Source organism: Lynx rufus, unplaced genomic scaffold (genome assembly GCF_022079265.1).
Source record: "Lynx rufus isolate CCGP_SWC_20201006 ecotype Redwood Valley unplaced genomic scaffold, mLynRuf1.p SCAF_1, whole genome shotgun sequence".
In the NCBI taxonomy this organism is placed as follows: domain Eukaryota; kingdom Metazoa; phylum Chordata; class Mammalia; order Carnivora; family Felidae; genus Lynx; species Lynx rufus.
In genome coordinates this window covers 135,011,090-135,032,794 of record NW_025814823.1, presented here as the reverse complement: position 1 = coordinate 135,032,794, position 21,705 = coordinate 135,011,090, and the positions used below count along the sequence as shown (strand labels likewise).

Below are 21,705 nucleotides of genomic sequence, written 5' to 3'. Positions count from 1 at the left end.
AAAAACAAAAAAACCCTTGGTATCAATGTGGCACTTTCATTAGCAATAATCCCATCTGATTTCCTGGCCCAACCTCCATATCAGATCTTGCAGGGGGGTCACAGGAGCACATGTGCCCAATCATCCCAGCTTGGGTTTCCATCCAAGTCCCTTTGCCATTTACCCTTCTTCTGGATTCTGGGCTGAAGTACTAATGAACGACTATTAGTGACAACTTAAGTTTTCTGGGTTTTGTTTCTCCAGCAATTCTTATGAGTAGGAATGGAGAAAGTTTTACTGACCAAGTGTCAGTATGAGGTTAAAGCAAAAATACAGCCAAAACTCAGAAGAGACAGTATCTACTTTTTTTTTTTTTTAACATTTGTTTTTGAGAGAGAGAGAGAGAGACAGAGTTTGAGTGGGGGAGGAGCAGAGAGAGAGAGATGGACACCGAATCCGAAGCAGGGTCCAGGTTCTGAGTTGTCAGCACAGAGCCCCACGGGAGGCTCGGACTCACAGATCGGGAGATCATGACTTGAGCCAAGTTGGAAGCTCAACTGACTGAGCCACCCAGGTACCCAGAGACAGTATCTACTTCTTATTTTTACAACTAGACAACACTAGGATGGGGACGGGCTCAGGAGGAGGAGGAGGAGGAGGAGGAGGAGGAGGAGGAGGAGGAAGAAGAAGAAGAAGAAGAAGAAGAAGAAAGGGAGGGAGGGAGGGGGGGAGGAGGAGGGGAGGAGGAGGGGGAGGACGGGGAGGAGGAGGGAGGAAGAAGAAGAAGGGAGCGAGGGAGGGAAAGAGAGAGGGAGAGAGAGAGAGAGAGAGGGAGGGAGGGGGAGGAGCAGGAAGGGGAGGAGAGGGTGGAGGAGGAGGGATGAGGAGGAGGAGGAAGAAGAAGAAGGGAGGGAGGGAGGGAAAGAGAGAGGGAGAGGGAGAGAGAGAGAGAGGGAGGGAGGGGGAAGAGCAGGAAGGGGAGGAGAGGGCGGAGGAGGAGGGATGAGGAGGAGGAAGAAGAAGAAGGGAGGGAGGGAGGGAGAGGGAGGGGGAGGAGGAGGAGGGAGAGGAGGAAGAGGGAGAGGAGGAGGAGGGAGGGGGAGGAGGAAGAAGGGGAGGAGGAAGAAGGGGAGGAGGAGGAAAGGGCAGGGAGAGGAAGAAGGATTAAGGAATTTAGAGGAAGCAAAGTAGAGTGGAATTTCTGACTCTAATAATGTATCATAGAGATTTATATTTCACTTACACCAACATCTTTACTATCTTGGATATCACATTTGATCATCAAATTACCAACAGTCTCCTACAATACAGTGTAATAAATTCACAGTCAGAACTTCAGTATGCCTCAAACTGTGACGGGATAGATGAATCCATAGGCACCGCATAATACAAGTTATCAACTGAAAATAGATGAACAGATGAATGCAAATACCTCCAAGCAAGAAGTATCCAGAAAAGGTATTCCTGAAAGTGACAGCCATGCTTTCGATGGCAGAAAGCCACTGGGACAAAGTTGTGCATACATAATTAAACAGGAAGATCTGCTGCTTGTTTTTGTTTTCAAGTGCAAAGTTCTATTTTATCAGAACATTTTAACAATGTAGAGTGCATGGAATTATCATAGTAAAAACAAAATACTGTGGTCGTTTATAGAAATTAGTAAGTAAGAATAACACATTTATAAAGTATTCTGACAGTTATCTTGTTGAACTTGACATTTTAGGGATTATCCCCAAGAAATGAAAATAAAGCCAACTTCTAGTGCACCTTGACCTTCTCTATTTAGATTAGTTTCAATGAAAGCCTAAGAACTGTTTTTGGTACTCAATGCTATAAAACTGACCAAGACCTCGAAACATTAGATATAATCCATCATGCAATTATGCCTCTCGTTTCCAGCCATCACACCAAGTTATTTTTCCCCCTACCTCAGCCTTCAAACCAATTTTGTGTCATTCCTCATGGAAATGTGTTTGCAACGAAGATACACATACAAACAACAGTCAGCTGTACTGCTAACATCTGTTTTACAAAGAAAAACATGGGTATGTGTATGGCATCACATATTTGCTATTCTTTCTTGCCAGAGATACAAAATTCTCCCCTTTCTGGATGCTACTTAGCAGATGCAAGGCACCATTTGTTGTTAAACTTAGTAATTTCAATTATTTTCTCAAACCCTGACTCTGGGAAGAAGTACTTATTAATCAGCATTTCTCCTGTCTTCGACAAAGATGCGTTCACCTAGAAACCAGAAAGATTGACCTCAAAGTTATCAAAGAATCTACTGACAACTAAATGCAAAAGGCAACATTTTCGCAAGACAGAGTTCTATTTTTATGATAAAGAAAATTTCATTAGAGCATCACCATTAGCTGGGTGGCTAGGACACAGAAGAGGCTCACTCCACTTGACAAAGATCCTGTTTGAGGCAGAGGTGTGGAGGCTTTGTTTAGGTTGTACAGATAGGGACATTGGACGTTTTACCCATGTTGGAAAAAAGAGCACATAATGAAATGTCGATAGCCAGAACCCTTGAGGAAATCATCTGAACATATATCTCACCTAAGAAAGTATCACTTCCGTACCAAAGCTCTGTGATTCTACATGACACAGGTCATGGTAACACGGCAGAAATCTTTTCCTCAAATAATGTCTTATCTGTAACCTTGAACTTAACTGTCCTGGAAAAGAGAAAACAGAGCCCTTCTGGTCAAATAAGAGACTGGAAGAAGGAGGGAGGAATGTCTTCCTCTCTGTGTGGGGATACCAAGGGATGCTCCCTACTCATCTGCCATCAGGGTTTGCCTAGAGCTCCGAATGAACATGGCCAGCCAGCTCCCAGCAGAACTTTTCTGGTAAAAAGCAGCCAAGGTGAGAAGCTTTTCTCTGTCAATTTTCTTCTCAAGGATATGGAAATTGTTCATTGGGATTACTCTCCTTTCTCTTCACATTTCTGGGGAGACAAATAACTAAATTTCAAATTCGCAGGAAAAATGTCTTAAAAGTCAAGAATCTAGCAAAAAAGAACAGCAGTGCTGACACTCAAGAGGGGAGAACTATAATATGTAACTTAACACAGGAGTAATATATTCTGGGATTGTAAGAGAAGTGGTCAGGCACATCTGATCTTATCAGAAATAATTAGCACATTTGTTTTCTCCGGACCTAGTCTCCAATCAATTCTATTGATGATATCCTTTGGAAATGTATTTAATTTCATACTAAAACACAGAGGTCAAACACTTAAATTTTTACACGTGGCTAAAAATCTCTAGCATGCTGACTAAACTTTCCAGTTGGTCAGAAGTCAGACGCAGAGCTCTACAGCCTTCACCTTCAAATACCCTCTAACCAGCCTTGCTTTCTCACACAAGCAGCATGGACAAAGCCGGGTGGGCAGTCAGCACCAAAAGTCGGATGTCTTACCCCACCATTCAGGGGACATCAGCAGGACGATGCTCTGACCTCACAGCCAAGTCTCACTTAAGTAGGAAAACAGGTGCAGAAAGTTACGACAAGGTCTAATCGCAACTGAAACAGAATTCATAAAGGCAGGGCTTTGTGAAGCAAAGCCGACTGCTTTCACGGGTACTATCTGGAGGAGTAACAGCAGTAAGTTATGACCACGAGTCTCAGCAAAGGTGTGCAACTTGGGATCAGGTCGCTATCTTCTGTGACCTCCGTACAGTATAGTCAATTTATGTGATTTATTACAGCCTTGCCTTCTAGATGGCGAATGACAACCACGGAGGGGCACTCAGATGCTGAGTGTGATAAATGTAAAAATAACATGGCTGGGGGAACCTTGAAAGCAAAGACAAGTTAGAAGCTTTTTGCCTTTTCTGTTTAGAAAGAGTTTTGATCAAAATTTAAAATCGGTCCTACCAAATGTATGCTTCATGTTTTATATGTGGAACCAGCTGGCCCCTGGGACTCACGGTCAGGGTCCGCAATGGGGGTGGTAAGGGGTGTGTGGATGGGGGATAGAGGTGGGTACAAACTCGGACCCCTAAGTGACCTCGAAAGTGAGCAGATTCCAATGTTTGTTCTATTCAAACTAACACGGTCACTAGTTTGTAGAGTAGACTAGATTCTAGTTTGTCCCTAGGATCTCACTAGTCTAAATATTCTACGTGACCGTGACTTTATAATTAAAGAATCGCAAAATGCGGTTTCAAGAAATAGCCCCGCGGCACGGTTTACTTACGTAAGAAAGGAATACGTTTTCATTCCTCTATCCCTACATCTCCACCTCCACCATTTCTTGGTGTACAAAGAAGTGGGGACCATGGCTGGATGGGGCTGTGTGTTCAGGGATGGAATGCCAGTGTCTGAAGAGCCTAACGCAGAAGGAGCCAGTGTAGTCTTTCAACAGCATGGTGCCCCCAAGGACCACGTGACACCCATTTTGCACACCCTTCACCTGTTCGCAAGGGAGTTGTCTCCGAAGGTCAAACAGGGCTTGACTGCGTTGTGGGCAAGTGTAATGGGACACTCTCGTTGGCAATTTTAGCCCCCACGCAAAGGGAAGCAGGTGAAAGCAGGGGAGAGGGAATAAAATCTGTGCCTGCAGACACTTGCTGCTTTTGACACATGTTCTCATCACTTTGCTTAAGTGGCTGACAGTACCCACTATCAGCTTAACACACTTCCCACTAGCAGAACTACCTATCCCAAGCCCTGGAGTATTAAATAACAGCTTTGGAGACATGGCATGCAACAGTCACGGCCAAGGCTGCAAGGTTCCTCAGATGTGAATGGTGTGAAAGAACAAAGAAACTGTGATTTCTAAAAACAGGATGGGCTGTCACAGCCTTGTGTGCCTGTGTAGAACATACAAAGCACATGGCTCCTTTCAAGTCACCTGGGATGTGAAACAGCTAGATGATGAACCTCGGAAGCAAGCCTTTATCCACTTACTGAGAACCTACTGCACTGTTCTAGATGCTTGGGATAATGGAGGGACAACCAAGACCCTCGCCCTCATGGAGCCTACAGTCTACCAGAGGGAACAGATGATAAAATATCAACATGGTAAGTAAATGCTTTGTGAAAGCAGAGGGGCATGTCGCCACGTGAAGTAAGGAGAGCAGAGCCAGTCTCCATGAGATTTGAGCCAAGAGCTGACAGTAGGTCACCCAAGAGCTGCCCAAGCGGAGGGAAGGAAGCAGAGTCCTGAGGTAGGAGGAGGAAGGCCAGGGTATCAGAAGGCACGCTATCCCTCTCAAATCTAGATGCCGATTTTCATCACTACTTTCTGGCACAAAACAGGGATGCAATTCATGGTGAATGAATGACTCGAAGTCCAATCAACACAACAATGTGCAATTCACACATTTAATTCAATCCACGGGTTGGGCTTCCTCAGACACTGTACGCAAAATGTACTGGTGGAAGATTTATCAGATTTTCAAAGGAATTTCAAAAGCTAACCTTCACACCTTTATTTCCAGGAACATTCACGGAAAGTGGAAAAGTGGGTTCTATTATGTAAGAAGGAATCCCTCACACAAAGTCTACCTTTGGCCAAAGCTCAATGACAACTTTCTTTTAAGAAGAGACAGGGAACCTGGGTGGCTCAGTCAGTTAGGCATCCAACTCTTAATCTCGACTCAGGTCGTGGGATCGAGCTCTGACTGGACAGCACAGAGCTCTCTTGGGATTCTCTCTCTCTCTCTCTGTCCCTTCTTCACTTGCATGCACAAGCTCGCTCACACTCTCCCTCTCAAAATAAACTTTAAAAAAAATTTTTAAAGGGGGCCAGGGTGGCTCAATCAGTAAGCATCCAACTTCAGCTAAGGTCATCATCTCAGGGTTTGTGGGTTCGAGCCCCACATTGGGTTCTATGCTGACAGCTCAGAGCCTGGAGTCTGCTTCAGGTTCTGTGACTCCCTCTCTCTCTGCTCCTCCCCTGCTTGCACTCTCTCTCTCTCTCTCTCTCTCACCCCCAAAAAAGAAAAAGAAAAAGAAATAAAAATAAAAATAAAAATAAACATTAAAAAAATAAAAAGAGAGTACGTTGCAAGAGCAGGAGACAAGAACCACACAATTAGTAGGCAGGCAGGCGTGAGCACCTTCTATCTATCCCATTCCCATTACGGGGTGTGCCAACTCCCCACGGCACACTATCTCAACAGGAGGACTGCATTTGATCCTTAGACCTCAGGGGTAACCTTCAAAATAAAATAAAGACAGTCAAACACGAAAAACAGGTTAAATCAAGTTAGGAGAGGGGAATAAAAGGGAAAAAGGGCTAAAGAATTCAATGACAGCAAGAAAAGAACTATCCTCTCTGTCTGTCCCACAATCTGTCACTGCAGAGCCTTCCAAGTAAACATACATGTGGGCAAAAAGAAAGTGAATCCCATAGTTGTCCTTACAACTACTTTCCTTGTCAATGTGACATGCAACTACTAGGAGCTACTGAATTCTTACTTCATAGCAGTCATATATATGTAAATGAGACTAGAAGGTTCCATTTCTGGAAAATCTACAGTTTAGTACCAAAGCCCCCTCACAATATCCCATTTCAACTGCCTATTCAATCTTTGTTACTCCTAATGACTCATTTATATTTAGGCCAGCTCTTTCTAATATCTGAATGCACAATGTCATGGTTTCTTTCTTAAATTCTGCTAAAAATTTCATTTAGTCCACTTTCCATGTAGTAAAAAGAAAAAAGGAAAAAGCTGTTAAAAATCTCTATTGTCACCGCATCAGATGAGAAAGCAAGCATTATAAAATAGGTTCGGGCTTAAAAAGAGAAAATCACTTTGCTTATAATGAAAAGTTATACCTAATGGCAGTTTTCAAATGCAATTTTGCTTAGAAATTATTTTTACAGAATCTTGTGTCACTAATCTCAACACGGTATCCCTTTTTCCACCTTTTAAATTATCTTCTCTGGTAATCCAACAGATACTTGTAGGATTCTGTAATCTTTTGTATTCTGGGACAAATTAAGTAATTTTTCCTTTTGAATTTTTTTTTAACTCAAAAAATAAACAAATTAAAAATATGTAATTTGGTGGGGGGGGGAACCCAATTGCACGTATACTCTCTATCTGCTAAATGAAACACAATGGTTGACAAAACCATATATACATATGCAGAGTCAATGTTTTATGTTTTTGTTGCACAAAAAATTAACTTTTGCTTTGGAACTGTATAGTAGAAGACATTATCTGGACATGATTTATAAAGTACGGTATAATGTTCATCAAACAAGTATCCCTGTTGGGTCGGGCAGGGGAGGAAAGAGCACATCCCTTCAGGTATCTCTATGCAGTTACCCTTGACTTTTAAAAATATTCCCTATCCTATTGCTACCCAATGTTAAAAAGCAGCTATTTATCCTTGCATTCTGCTCCTTTATTCTTGTTACCTCATTCATATGTGCTAGAATAAGCCAACGTTCAAGAAGGCATGATTGTATCAGAATCCCTTCCAGAAAGACACTGTAATGCCACAGGCAGTTTTACTCAACATGCAACCATGGCAAATGGGCCCATCTATTTTAAACATACCTTGCCAAACCTTTCTCAGTCTGAGAAAAAAAAAAAAAAATTATGTAGGGGAAAGAAAAAAAAAAAAAGAAAGAACAAAAAGCTTGAAATTTACCGATGAAGAAATGAGTATTTAACAAAGGTGATAACAGCAAAACGGAGCAAAGGGCTGGTCTTTGTGTGAAAACGAACAGAAGAAAAATCTTAAACGACCAGCTGTGCACAAAGCTAGAATGTGGACCATCTCCAGGATCAAGGAGTGGTTTTTGAATTAAGGTGGTTTCCATTTAAGAAAAGTATTCAGTAAGTTTTTTCTTCTCATGAGGGCCAAGCACCGTAGAGGCATTAATGCTACAAATGACACTGCTGATGAAGGAAGGGAACTCCCTCTACACCTAGACTGAGTACAGGATTAGGTTTCAGCTGCAGCCACGGTGTTTCTGGAGAGGAAACCCAGAGGTAGATACCAGGTTATAAAAACAATGGTTTCTTCTCTCCTGAGTTCTGGGGTCACTTTATTACTTTCTACATTTCTCCATACCAATCAAATTAACGTTACATCTACTGACGTTAGACTTACCCTCTTCTTTCCTTAAAGGATTATTTATATGTATTACGAGCAATTAAAGAATAAGGATGCAAGAGATGTTTAATTCAATGGCAACTATAAAAACAGGGTTTCAAGACAGTGACCAAGTTCTCATACACCATCTCCGTCTTTTGACAACTTCCTACCCCACAAACACAAATTTCCAGTCTTGTAATGGTTGACCCAGTTTTTATGTACCATATATAAATTGAGGTAAGGTTGTCAAAGTAAGTTTCTGCTCAGAGCACACTACAGTCTGACGCAAATCGTAGGCTTTTCCTTAAAAAAAAAAAAAGGGGGAGGGGGAGCGGGGGTGCACCACGAAGCAATCGCTCATTAACACTGACCTTGTTGTTGCTCACTGTCTGCTTCAGCTTTTGAAGAACCTGGTGCAACAGGAAGGGGTCGAGGTGGTCGGGGCTTTGGTGTGGGAGGCGAGATTTTTTTCCTTCCAATATATTCAACGTAAGTTCCTGGAAAGTCCCCTCTTTCCCCCGTGGTTTCATTATAACCATTTAACCAGCCAATTTCTTCAGGCCTGGCTTCCTGTCCGTCACTGAATCCAAGAGCTACTAAAGACCCTTTATTCACAGTCAATACATCGCCCAAGTGCAAGTCAATATCTTCTTCTCGTTCCTTTTTGTAATCATACAGCGCCCGGTACTGGTAGCCCTCGGCACTCATGGTTGCAAACCTGTCACCATGCAACAGACGTCTCGTTACACACTGCAGTCTGATTTTACGTTTCTATGGAAAGCGAATTCAGAGAGTATGTTAAGATTCCTAATATGTGTCCAGCAGAGGACAAAGGACAACTCTCCAAAGGTTTAAGAGGAGAGGTGACTGGATGTCCGGCTGTCCATCTGTCCTCCATCAATGGTGTGACTGAAGACAGAGTGCCACTTCCTCTGCGGCCCGCAGTCCTCCCACTGGCTTCCTTTTCAGCAACTCATCAACACTTGGCCTCCAGGCTGACTCTCACAGCGAGGCCCAATCCTTTCTGACACTCTTGTCACACTGTCCATCTGGCGTCTGATTTTACTGTTGCACTCCACACGCGAGCTTCACCTAGCAAAGGAAAAACAAGGCTTATGAATGAACATCACACTTTGCCATCTGTGTGAATTTGAATTTCTACTTCCATTCAACAAGTATTTAATCAATTTGGCATATATGCACAGGCCGTTGTGCTATTGCTCAACATGATACATACAACAAAGATTAGTAAGAACACCAGGCAGGGGTGGGAGGTGTGCTGGCATGTGGCAGCGTCTCAGAGATAAGAAGGGTAAACAAGGAACCATAACACTAGGTCAGTACCCTAAGACAGGCAGAGACTAAGTGCTATTGGGTTCGATGAGGGAGGGACCACATCTAACTGCAGGGATCTGAAGACAGAATGGAATGTGTAGCATGATCTTAGGTACAGATGTGACTAAGCAAATGTCATATTCTGGGAAGAGCTAGAACAGGCAGTCCAATCCATCTGAAGCCAAAGAGGGAACACTGGATCTGGATTAGGAAGATAGGTAGGGGTTATATGACATGATGCATGCCTGCACTGAGTTTGTGAGTCATGTGGTCCAATTTAGGACGCCACTGAAAATGCGTGGAGAGAGGGGAGCAGCAAGGTCAGAGATGCACTTAAAGAATCTCAATCTAGTAACAGCGACTAGGACAGATTGGCATAGGGATAGAAGAGGTGAGGAAAGGTGTCAACTGTGTTCTGCAGTGGTCTGGGCAAAAGGGTCCTGAGGGCATGAACCAAGGTGGCAGCAGAAGGTATGGAAAGGAGAAGAATGAAATAACAGACGCTGCCGAAGAAGCCTGAGTGGATGCGGCGATGCTCAAATGTGGGTCAGGACAGCAGCAAAAGGCCTGAACCTGAGTTCGTTAAAAGAATTTAGCCACGGGTATCAGGCAAAGGGAAGCCAAGAGGACTGACAGGCTTACAGATGCAAGGACGGTGGGAGGCAGGGGAAAACCTGGTCTGGGACTCTAAGACAGGGAACATGCTACAGATCTGGTAATCAGCTGCAAATAAGGCAAGCCTGAACTCAGTGGAATGGAGGAACTCACAAGGAAAAATATTAAAGGTTAAAAAATGATGCAAGGATCAAACACTGGGGTTCGCTGAACACACCTGAAAAAGCAAAGTCAAGCTTTGGACACAAACCCTATGTGCGGGAAATAATAAATTAGAGGGTTTTGGTGGGAAAAGCGAATCCCTGAGACCAAATCCCACAGGGGCCTCCAGCAGGGAGGAAAGTGAGGCAAGGCCAGGTAACCTGGGCTCTGCCCATCACCGCATCATCACTGGCTTTTGAGAAAGCAGACCCCAGTCTAGAGGTATTGAGGATACTAACTAGAATTTGAGGAGTTAAAGAACTGAAGAGAAAGCAGAGATGGTTGTGGGAAATCACCCTGGAAAGACAGCCCCAGTGTCGGGGAAAACGAGCAGTTGCAAGCTTTTCTCTTTTTTTAACATAGTGGAGGCAGAGGGATTCCAGACTCTCGAGAGGGAAAGTCAGCAAGGGGCCTGCCTGCCAATAGAACAGGGTGTCCATGTACACGCTTTGCACCCTAGTTGTTTCTCAATGCTATCTTTATTACAAAGAGTAAAAGCAACCTAAAGGTTTCAGTTAAGCTGGCCAAGTCACAAAGCCATCCGCGACAGCCACAGAATATCAGTGTTCTATATCAAAGACAGCTTGATACGTTTTAACGAGTGGGGCCACTTTAGATGTTTAGTATTAAAGGAACTCATCGGCGTATGCATCTTAAGAAGTAAGATCTAATCGCAGACAGTAATGCTGGCATTCAGAAGCATAAAGCATTCAACTTTACACGATTATAGAGCCTCTTAGCCATAGTACAGTAACACTCTTAGGAGAGTTAAAATTAAAAGAAGTAAAAAACAAACACTGGAAACCTTTGCAGAGTAAGAATATTAATTTGAGATAGATATTCTACTTTGTGTTTCAGTCATCGGATTAAAAAAAATTAAAGCAACCAGCAGGGTGTAGGAGAAAAATAAACTATATTATGTTTGAAGACAACCTCTCCTTTTGATAGATCCAGGATCAAATTAAATATTCACTGCAGAAAATCACACAAAAATGTAGAACTAGCAAATTTCGTTTTTAGTACTAATGTACTCTGTACAAATGAGACACAGAACTCTAAAGAACATGAAAATTTACATATCCCTAAATGCCTGGAAACCAGGCAACATGCCTAAGAATAATTTAATTCCTCCAAATCTGCCTTGAAATTTTTGTTAGCTTTTCCTGGCAATGTAGGTCTTTATGGAAAGAAAAAAAAAAAAAAACATCTTCAACTAGTAGGTTGGAGAGATCTTCCCACCAGCTGCTGCCTATGGCTTCCTCTATTTCAACAACCCAGTGGGCCAGTTTGGTGAGATTCTTCACAGAATGGCGAGTATTTTATGCTCCCTCTCTTCCTCCCTTTCTCTCTCCCTCCCGCCCTGTCTCTCTTAATCACTCTCTCCCCCACACAGTCCTCAGCAGCCACCAGGCCCCCCATCACAGCACACCTCTGTAGATATGCATGTTCCTCAACAGCAGAGGCCACACTAAGAGGCTCCACGTGTGGTCAAGGTTTTGCAAACCTGAAAATTATACTAATGTTGGCCTGAGGCTAAATCTGTGCAAAGAGGAAAAAAACCCTGAGGAACGTGATGACCTCAAGAAGGCCAGACCTGAGAGTTAGCAATTCCCACCCAGGTGCCAGAGACCCATATATCTCTACAAATTCCCGTCCCTCAATGTTTGTAAGGAGAACCTGACTTTCCCTGTTAGAAGAATCCTGCGCAGAATTCTGGGCTCTCATTGGATTTAAAAAAAAAACAAACAACAAAACAAAAACAAAACAAAAAAAAAAGCCACATCTTCTATGACGCTAAGATTATAAGAACACACCATTCCTGTCTTCTGGGACTCAACAATGCCAAGGGCATGAAGATCAATCAAAACAATTCAAGGTTGGCCAAGATTCAGTGCCAACAAAGTGGTTGGAGAGCAACCTTGTAAGAGAAGAGGGGGAGCTGACTAGTCATGTGGGTGGGGACTGGATAGTGTCCTGTCCCTATCCTGTCTTGGCCAGGGAGAAGAGGCAGGCTCTTCTACCCTGCTGCACAATACACAATTTCTCCCGATGGCCATCCCATTTCAATGACGGTCACTGTCATATTGCTCATCACGGGCATCATCTAACACTACTGGAAGCTGTATGTATGCTAATCTATCCAATCTTTTTCCTCTTCCTCCTTATCTAATACCTACTGGGAGCTCTGTGTGTATTAACTCATTCAATCAGAATCATCTAACGCTTAATGGGATCTATACGCGCCCCAGAATGTTGGGTCAATACTCAGCATAACCCTGAGGCAGCACTATCAATATTCTCATTTTGCAGAGGAGGAAACTGAGATAACAAAGAATTTAGTACCTTGGCCATGGTAACACTGATCAACTGATGGGAGGAATCACAAGTCACCTTCAAGTACTTTAGCTCCAGGTCTACCACTTTTAACACCACGAAAACCTACTGCCCAAATTCAACTTGCTTTGATGACAAAAGACAGCCCTGGTCGGTCCATGGGGTTAATGATGCAGATTCCTTGCCTGCATACTCTGGCCCTCCAGATTAACCTTGAATGTCTGCTTTCTATTTACTCTCTGTGACAGTGGCCCTACTGATAGTGTCTGTGCCTCTTTCACAAACACACCTGCCAAAAAAAGCCACTACAACCTGGCAGCAGTCCCATCAAGTTCAGGACCCAGTATCTTAGACAATGCAAATTTTCTTCCAAAGAGACTTCAGTAAAATGCATCCTTGCCAAAGAAGTCTATAAACTATGAATAAAAGAATACTGGGCACATCACTTTTGGAAGGCTGCCCACTTCTGGAATCCTGCCCACTTCTGCTCTAAGAGCTTCAACTACTGCCACCTGTACCCCTCTTGGAATCTATGTCCCCTACCGCTGTCCCAGGCCCCTGACTACACAATTTCTAACAACTCAGCTCCTCCTGAGGGGGGATATGGGAAACATTAAACCATAGTCACAAGAGCTATCATATCTTGACAACTGGCAAGTTTTTTGTTTTTCGTTTTTCCCTTACCCTCAAATTCTCCCCAGGACTGCAGAAAACTCAGCAGCCTGAGGCACCGGCATTGCCTGTGTAACATAACCCTCCTAAGATCAATTTGGAGCCCAAACTACCCAGATTGACCAGATACATGTTGCCAAGATTCACAAGATTATGGCTCTAATCTCCTTGGCTATGTTCACCTGTCCAATGAACTATTTCCACCTAGCTCCAACATAATTGTTAACATAGTAAAGGTTTTATATGTGAAAAATATCTACCATCCATAAATTAATGTTTTCAAATAAGTAATGCAGTTTTCTAATCTGGGCTCTAAGCTACTGCACATGTAAATTACTGTAAAAGGTATAAAGAAATCCCATCAACAAATAACAAGCTTACTCATATAACATCACATGTAATAGTTCAAAATTTCTTTAACAGTAATTATTGTGCTCCAGTCTTTCAATCTTTTCAAAGATTGCCTGTCACACCATTTATCAGAAGTGTATTTTCTCTCTTTGCTAAGATACTGATCTATTCTTATTCTGTGCCTCAAAATAAAGTTGTGTCTGATGTCTGACAATCAGCAATCCATGACTTCTTAATGTTCAAATGCCTCAATGTAAATTTTCAATTTAACACTCTAATCTGCAGGCATTCTGGCAGAGGACCAAACAAAATTCTTTGCAAAGTGCTCTGACTTTGTGTTGACTTACTCCCCTTTCACAAAGGACAAGGATTTAGCAAACTTAACGGGAGGAAGGAATATAAGATATATTAAAATCACTTCAAATAAATCAAGAATATACTCTAATCATACAATTCTATCCTGTGGTTAAATTAGCAGTTTGGCACTGGGTCCCAGCACACATTGGATGTTCAGATGCAAAGGCTCAGATGCAAAGGCCATGGAGTGTTCATGGACCCCGACCCCCACTCCCCTACATTCCATTTCTCTGTCCTCCCGGTGCTAGGTCTGAGTCTAGGGCAAGCTCCCAACCTAAATTAAGAAATTATTTAAAAAGCTTTCCACCTTTCAAGTACAGTGTTCTGGAAATCATAAAAATCAAAGCCAGAGCAAAGTTAAATTGAACCTAAATCAATAGTCATCAAACACCCCCATTTATTTTCAAACCAACCAGAACGTGCTGATGATTGCAACCCTCGGGGCTGAGTCCCTACTGTGGGCAAGCAGGGTGTTTAGATGAAGACTCCTGCCTGCAAGCCCGTTTGGCACCCGAGGAGCAGTGAGGCTAGGAGGGGTACAGGACAGTACAGGGGTACCAGGTGAAATAACCAGGAGGCAGGACTCTGCAGAAAACCAAGTGATGACACAGAGCCGGAGCACCTGACGAGGGGCAGAGAACAGAGACCCAGGTCCAGCTGGAGCCATCACCAGGAGGCTGGCAGAAAGATGCCGATGCTCCTCCAGCAGCTTCTGAGGGGCCTCAGAAACATATGCCATCACCCGGGAAAGGCCAGGGGGGTGACTATTCTGGTTCTCTGCCTCATCACGGTGAACAGGTACTGAGGAAAAGGCCCTGGAACAAAGAGGACTAAGGAAGATGATCTGAACTGGCTCCTCTTGTGAAAATGCAGCGCTATTTTGCAAAAGTCTTAGCAAGAAGATTAGTATAAGCACTGAGCTTCAGACGCGGGCAGCTGTCCCCATCACTGTCTGGATTTTTAACCTTGGGCAAGTTACTCAGATCTCTCCGTGGCACAATTTTATCATCTATGAGGCAGATACAATAAGCAAACCTGCACCTTACAGGGTTACTAGGACGATTAAATGAAATTACATCTATAAAGTGCTAAGCTCTGTGCTGGATAATTAGAGCTTAATACAATTAACACCAACGTAGTGTTTACTATGGATCAGGCACAGCTCTTAAGAGTTTCGTATATACCAACTCATTTAACCCTTACAACTTCCTAGATACAATTTGTATCCCCATTTTACTGATGAGAAAACAAGCACAGAAAACTTAGATAATCTGCCTGACGTTACATAGCTAGTAAACTGCGGCTATGTTATCACTGATATCATTATTATTATGGCTACTAGTATTCAACATCCCTTACTTCCAATTATACATTTCCTACCTGAAAGAGGAAAATTTGCTAGGAATTTGTGTGTGTGTGTGTGTGTGTGTGTGTGTGTGTGTTGCCTCTAAATGCTTGCAAACCCTTGTAAATGCATCCTGAAGTTAGCCAAAATAAAAGTCGGCTGTCTCCTTAACTTCTTTTCAGACAGACACATAAAGGCAGCAGGTGGACTTTGCCCACCTAGTTCTCTCCCCGCCTGAGGGAGAGGGTGGTTCTGGAGAGACCAGGGAGGGGCCAAGACTTCTCCAACAGGATATGGTGATCTAGCTGCCCTCAAAGAGAAAAGATGACAGGCACTAACACAGTCCTCCAGGGACTAAAGGGAGCTGCGTCCTTAGGTTGCAGCCCTCGCTCCTCTCAGGGTCTGGACCACCGGGGTCCAGCCAGGGAGGGGAGGGGCAAGGCATGCCTGTCCAGGGACCTCGCTTTATTAACTTACTCTGCACAGTGCTGGAGTCTTCTCACACTTTGCCCAAACTCCTGTGATTTCAGTACTTTCTGGGGTGATCCTTAACCTGAAAACTATTTTCACTACAGGTGCCTGTGGGTATGTATTTTATTTACTTTAAGGAGGACAATGCTGGGAAGATAAAATCTCCAAAGATGTTTTTATAGCAGGATTTTTTTCTTCAGCAAAAGCTATGCTAAGCTCATTGTACCCTTTCAAAAAAAAAAAAAAAAAAAAAAAACCCTAACATAAGCCAAACAGACAAGTTTATGAGTAATTATGTAGTCTATTTTTCAGCTCATTTGGCATAATGTACATGAAATGGCCTTTAATTGCCATTCTTTTAGGCAAGTAATTCCAATAAGAGCGTTGGCAGAAGCATAACAAGAAATCACATTAGGATATAGGTGGAAGAGACAGAGAAAAAAAGCAATAAATAATACCGATATTTTAAAAATTACTTACAACCTAAGTCTTTTATTAATAGTTGCTACACAATTTATATTGTGCCTTCTAAGGCAAAAAGCTAAATTGATAAGCCATTCCCTCCACTGATAAGCAACCTCATTTTCTAACAGCTTTACTAAGAGGCTCCATTCTCTTGCCTTCTCTGGCAAATCCCTGTGTCCTCCAAAACAGGGAGATCTGTGGGGAGCCTATTTAAAATGTATAACGTACAGAAAAAAACACTTCTCATTTTCTTCTGCATGGTGTATGCCCCACAGGTGAGAGAATTAAAAGCAAAACTCTAAATGCAACCATTATCTCAGCTTTCTATGATCTAACCTAACCATTAAATCACTTTCTTTGAATCTGCTCCTTCACCATCGCTTTATTCAATAAAACGCATTTTGAAAATCACAAAATGCAAACACAATAAAAGGTGAACTGAAATTCTTCCTGTTTTAATGAGCATATGGACAATCTTTCAGAGTGGATGCCTTTTTAGAACCTGATCCCTGAACTATATAAGAAAAAAAGGAGATTTTGACCAACACACTAATTTAAAAATCACACGCCATTCACAGAAGAATTTAATTAAAGGTATGGTCACACGTTTAACAACACAAGATTTGGGTAGGTAGGTGGTATATCTTTGCATTGAAGATACAAAGCCCTTCAGAAATCAGCTTAGATACAATTGGCATTTCCAGAAGATAAACGCATACTACCAGAATCACTACCAACAACCAAAATATGTGGTAACTGTAACTTATTATACCACTTCATTCCTCCAAACCAACTTTATGCTGTGGGGATTTCCTGATCTTGATAAATTAAACAAAAAATAGCTAAGAAAAGACAATATAATTAACCAATGGGAAGGGAAGTGCTTTTTCACACTATCGGCATCATACGTGAGAAAAGACACAGTGATAAACATCATTTTACAAAAGCAGATAAAACAGCAGATAGCCAGTGTGCACCAGAGTTCTGTTATGCAACTGACAAGAACAGGTCCCAAAACAAGATGGAAGTTAGAAAGCAAATGCACATAGCACTTTGAAAGCCAGTTTGAGATACACAGAACTTCCTTCCAATCATATAAACCCGTACATTGTTATGGAAAAGTATGACTATCTACTACCTGTCTACAACTAGCATATAAAAGCTGAAGAGGCCAGCAGTGACATAACCCAACAATTCTGTAAGGCAAGTAGGTCTCCTCCACTGACCTTTCCAGTTTAAACCTTGATTCTGAACCAAACACACCTTCTAGAACTTTACAGGGACCCCCCCCCCCAAAAAAAAGAATTACTCTTAAGGTATTTTCTTTGTAACAACCAAAAAACACTTGCTTCCCAAAGTTTAAGCAACTTTTGTTTCTAAGAAGCTATCCTCTGAGTTTTAACTGTTAATTTCAAGAAAAGTGAAATGTATTAAGGAACTGTGGGGGGGGGGTGCTTTTATTTTTCTTTTTTAAGATTAATATTTGCGGCCTTCTGTGCAGAATTCCCCAAATCCCCAATTATTTGCACCCTGAAGATCCTTTATTCTGAGAGCATACCTCAGAAATAAACATGTCTACTCCGATCTTTTCTAGCTTACCTACCCATTTTAAAGTGGAAAACGTAACCCAAGCTAATGAAACACTAAAATGCAATTCCACATAAATGCCTAGGTCAATAAGCTTGGTGAAAGTCCCGCCTAACAACTAAAACTTGAACCTCCTTACGCTGAAATGACAATCTTAGGCTGCACTCAAAACCCGGAACTGTTTTATCCAGTCGTACTTCGCACTGAATGACAAAGAGAAAAAGAAGAGAACAGGAAAAGAAAAAAAGAAAAAAACCAACCCCGTACCGCTTCCAAAGTCAACCCTCCCCCCCCCCCCCCAAATAAAGAGTAAACTCATACTCAGACACCAACAGTGCTGCAGCTCCACCAGGGATTAACGGTGGAAGGGAGACCTTTTCCATGTTAACAGCACTCAGGGAAGCCTAAGAATTTCCCCCAATCCAGTTCACACACATTCTGCATTCAACATGTAACAGCCATTCCACTCACACCCTTCTAGTTCATGCTCCAATTCAGGTTACCAAAGTATGTATCGGTACTGGAGTGCCTGGCCTGAGCTTTCCAGTTCTCTTTGTCTTGCGATCTGCGGGGCAGTTTCTGCTCTTGGGAAGTGAGTGTTAGAGCAGCGGTTGCCAGATAATTCCCCCACGATATTTTAGCTCGGGCTTGCCACACTCTCTTGCTCTCCCTAGCCGGCTCCATATTGCTGGGCAGGTCCCTCCACTCTCGCTCCGCGCTACAAAAAGCTGGATTTCCGGGCTGTTGGAGGACCCGGTTAAATATGCCTCCAACAACCTGTCCAGGCCCGGCCGGCACTAAACGCCGTTAGGGCCCCAGCGACCAGCCGCCCCGAGGCGCACTTCCCCCACCCCGGAAGAGGAGGAAGACAAACTTCGGAGGGCGGGGGCTCGGGGCGAGCTCCGGGGACCACCGCCGCCCCACCCGCTCGGGGGAAGGGCCCGAGCAGCTACCCTGGCTGCAGCCGAAGGACGCGGGGGAAGGCTTCGCTCCTTCCCGCTAACTCAAAGGCAACGGTTTGGGCGCTCTGTGAAGGACCCCGGAAAACTGCAAGGCGACAGCAAGGACCCTCAGAAGTGTGCGGTAACGGAGGGGTGGAGACCAGCCCGAGATCGCCTGCAACTCAGGGGACGAATGCGCCCGGCGGCGTGCAGCTAGAGCCAGCTCGGAAGAGGACCGAGGAAACGGGAGCTCTGAGGCGGCCGGGAGCACGCAAAACGCTGGCCATGAGCCGGAGATGCCGGCGGCCAGCCCGCTCTCCCCCGGCTCTGCTCTGCAGGAGAAGCGGCTGCTGGTGACAGGAAGAGAACGGCGGCAGCCGCGCGCGCACGCACTGCCTCCCCCTCCCGGGCACACACACCCGGACCCGCTGCCGCCGCCTACCTCCCCTGCCGGCCGGCTTCCTTCCTCTGCGGGGCCCAGGCTGCAGCGGCGGCCTCCGACGCGCCTCCGACCCGGCCTCGACCCGCCCGCCGTTCCCGATTCGAGCGCGGCGCCTCCAACCCGCTAGCCCGCAGCCCTCGTCGCGGACGCCGCTTCCTCCAACTCCGCTCCAGCTGCTCGCGACTCCTCTCCGTCAGCCAGCAGCTCCAGCGCCCGGCGCCGGCCCCGCCTCCGGCCCGGCCCAGCGCGCCCCGCCCCCGAGCCCGCGCCAACCAGCGCGCACGTCTCCGCCCCTCTCCGCTGGCGCCGCGCCCTCGGCCGCCGCCACTCACCGTGCCGGCCCTGGAGCTGGGCGGCCGGAGGGGCGGAGCTCCGGCTCTGCGGACCCTTCCTGCCGCCGGGCCGGCCTTCCGCCCCCGGCCGCGGGGATGCCCCGGGCGTCCGGGCCCCGCGCTAGGTCCGCGGCGGAGCGCTCTGGATCTGCGCCAGGCCGCGGCACAGCCAGCTGCCGGTGTCTCCGGGACCAGAGGCGGTGGGGCCGGGAGAGGTGGGGGATGATTTCAGACGTAACAGGCTGCGTCTCTAATCGGAGGGTCTGGAGCCGACCCCTATCCTCCTTCGAGCCCCCAGCGCCCCAGCGGAGTGCCAAGGGCGGGGAGGATTCGGATTCCTGGGCTCGCCAAGGCGGGGAGGCCCTGCAATTCCCGGCCTCGCCAGCACAGCCTCGGGAGTGGGCGGAAAAACCACGCTATCCGCGTGGCGTCCCGGGGTGAAGGAAGGGTGAAGGGGTGAGCCGGAGAGGCTAGCGCCCGCAAGCTGCCACGAGCTCCAGCAGCCTGGCACCGCCGCCGCTGGGAGCCAGGCGGGCCCGCGACTGGGGAAGAGAGTTTTATGAAGAGGGCGCACGCTAACTGATCCCTTCCAGCCTTGACATGACGGAGCAAATGTAGGTCGCTCTGGCGGACCACAGCCCCTCGGGTAGGGAGTGGAGGCTCACATGAAATTATACTGTCTCTTAAATGTTAGTTTTCAAATGCAGATTTTTCCACCAAGAATCATTACTTAGTTGCTGAAGAAAAATCTGATGTCGGTTCAGACCTTCCCAGGACGGGTGAGATGGAATGCCAGCAACTTGTGTTCTGCTCTTTACTATTAAACCGTGGAGGAGTCCGCTTTTTAAACATCTATTCGCAGATCCCTCTTTTCAGCAGTTTTGAGATCTGCACGCGCCCAGCCTGCTTGCCCTAAAGCCCTGTTACAGCTCTTTGCCAATTACCTTGCAAGGATTTTCCTTTTTTTTTCTTTTCTTTTTTTTCTTTCTTTCTTTTTTTTTTTTTTACCATCACTTAAGACTTGTGTCAAACTTTGAATTTGATGGTTTATTCCTTGGGTGTTGGAAGTAGAGGACATCCTGAAATTGACTGAGTATCCTCAGAAAATAAAATCATTTTGAAAGGTGACTCACACTCTAATGGAAAGAGTTTCTTCTGTTTTAGGTTTCAGGTACTGACCTATTATTCCAACATGTCTCTTAAAGTGGAGATAGAGAAGTAGAGAAATACCTACATGTTTAAGAATCCACTTTACCGAAACTTTACCAAGCGATATCCTTTCCACCTACTCTATGAAATGATGGGCTTCATCTATTGTTTGCCTGAGCGTGGTAAATGAAATGAGGTGTCTCAGCCTGGAGTAGAATTACCTTGACCCCGTCCAATAAACTGAGCTCTAAGTGCTGTGATATTTGCACTATTTCCTTTAGGCTTGGGTCTGAAGAAACCATACCAGCTACCCTCTCCTTTTGTACACGATGAGCTCCTGGAAAGGGACTTACATACTGTTACGATGGGGTTCTATCCCCTCAAACCTAAAAAAGCATGAAATCCTTAAATTGAGCTTCCTCGTTTTTAGGTGGTCTTTAGCAATTTATGTTGTATATTCTTTCATTTTTTCCATCCTATGGAACACACAGCATTAAGTCCCATGGGAGGAAAATTATGCTTTTCTTCGATAAGCTGAATAATTTCAGTCTTTGTTTCCTCTGTATTGATACCTGCCCCCCATAGCACTAACATTAGTTTTTTTTATTTTCATTTTCCATTGATGTCTATGAAATAACAAAAAGCAACAAAACAGTAGTAATCAAACTTAAACCTTTTTCCTAAATAAAATCTTACCTGGACTCCAGAAATGTAACTGTTACAAGAAGCCTTGTGGTGAGGTCAAGGGAACTTCTAGGCCTTTGGACAAGGCAGGTTATTATCTCCTGGGGATGGGTTGGAAATGCAAATTCTCTGTCCTTACTGCATCACAAATGCTGGGGGGTGGAGCCTACCAATCTGTTTAAATAAGCCTTCCAAGTCTTCCGTGCACACTAGGGGTTGAGAGCCTTTGCTCTAGGCCTAGGGCAGCTGGGAACACAGACGGAAAACCACTGCACTGAAATGCTCAAATGGGCACAGAAACACCACTGTTCAATCAGTAGCAGCCAAACTGTTGGCTGCCAGGTGGTGCCACTACTGAGGAGCTCAAAATGT

The 21,705-nt window shown here is 44.7% G+C and overlaps 1 protein-coding gene across 1 annotated transcript in view; it reads right to left on the bottom strand.

The window, feature by feature from the left end:
* The window catches only part of PIK3R1 (phosphoinositide-3-kinase regulatory subunit 1), an 83,683-nt gene extending 64,427 nt beyond the window's left edge, over nt 1-19,256 (bottom strand). Inside the window, exons 1-2 of the mRNA XM_047087468.1 lie at nt 19,169-19,256; nt 8,424-9,144 (exon numbers count right to left, since the gene is read on the bottom strand). Coding sequence (XP_046943424.1) covers nt 8,424-8,760 — 337 coding nt within the window. The 5' untranslated portion in view covers nt 8,761-9,144; nt 19,169-19,256. The remainder of the gene's footprint in view (nt 1-8,423; nt 9,145-19,168) is intronic.
* Nucleotides 19,257-21,705: the final 2,449 nt, after the last annotated feature.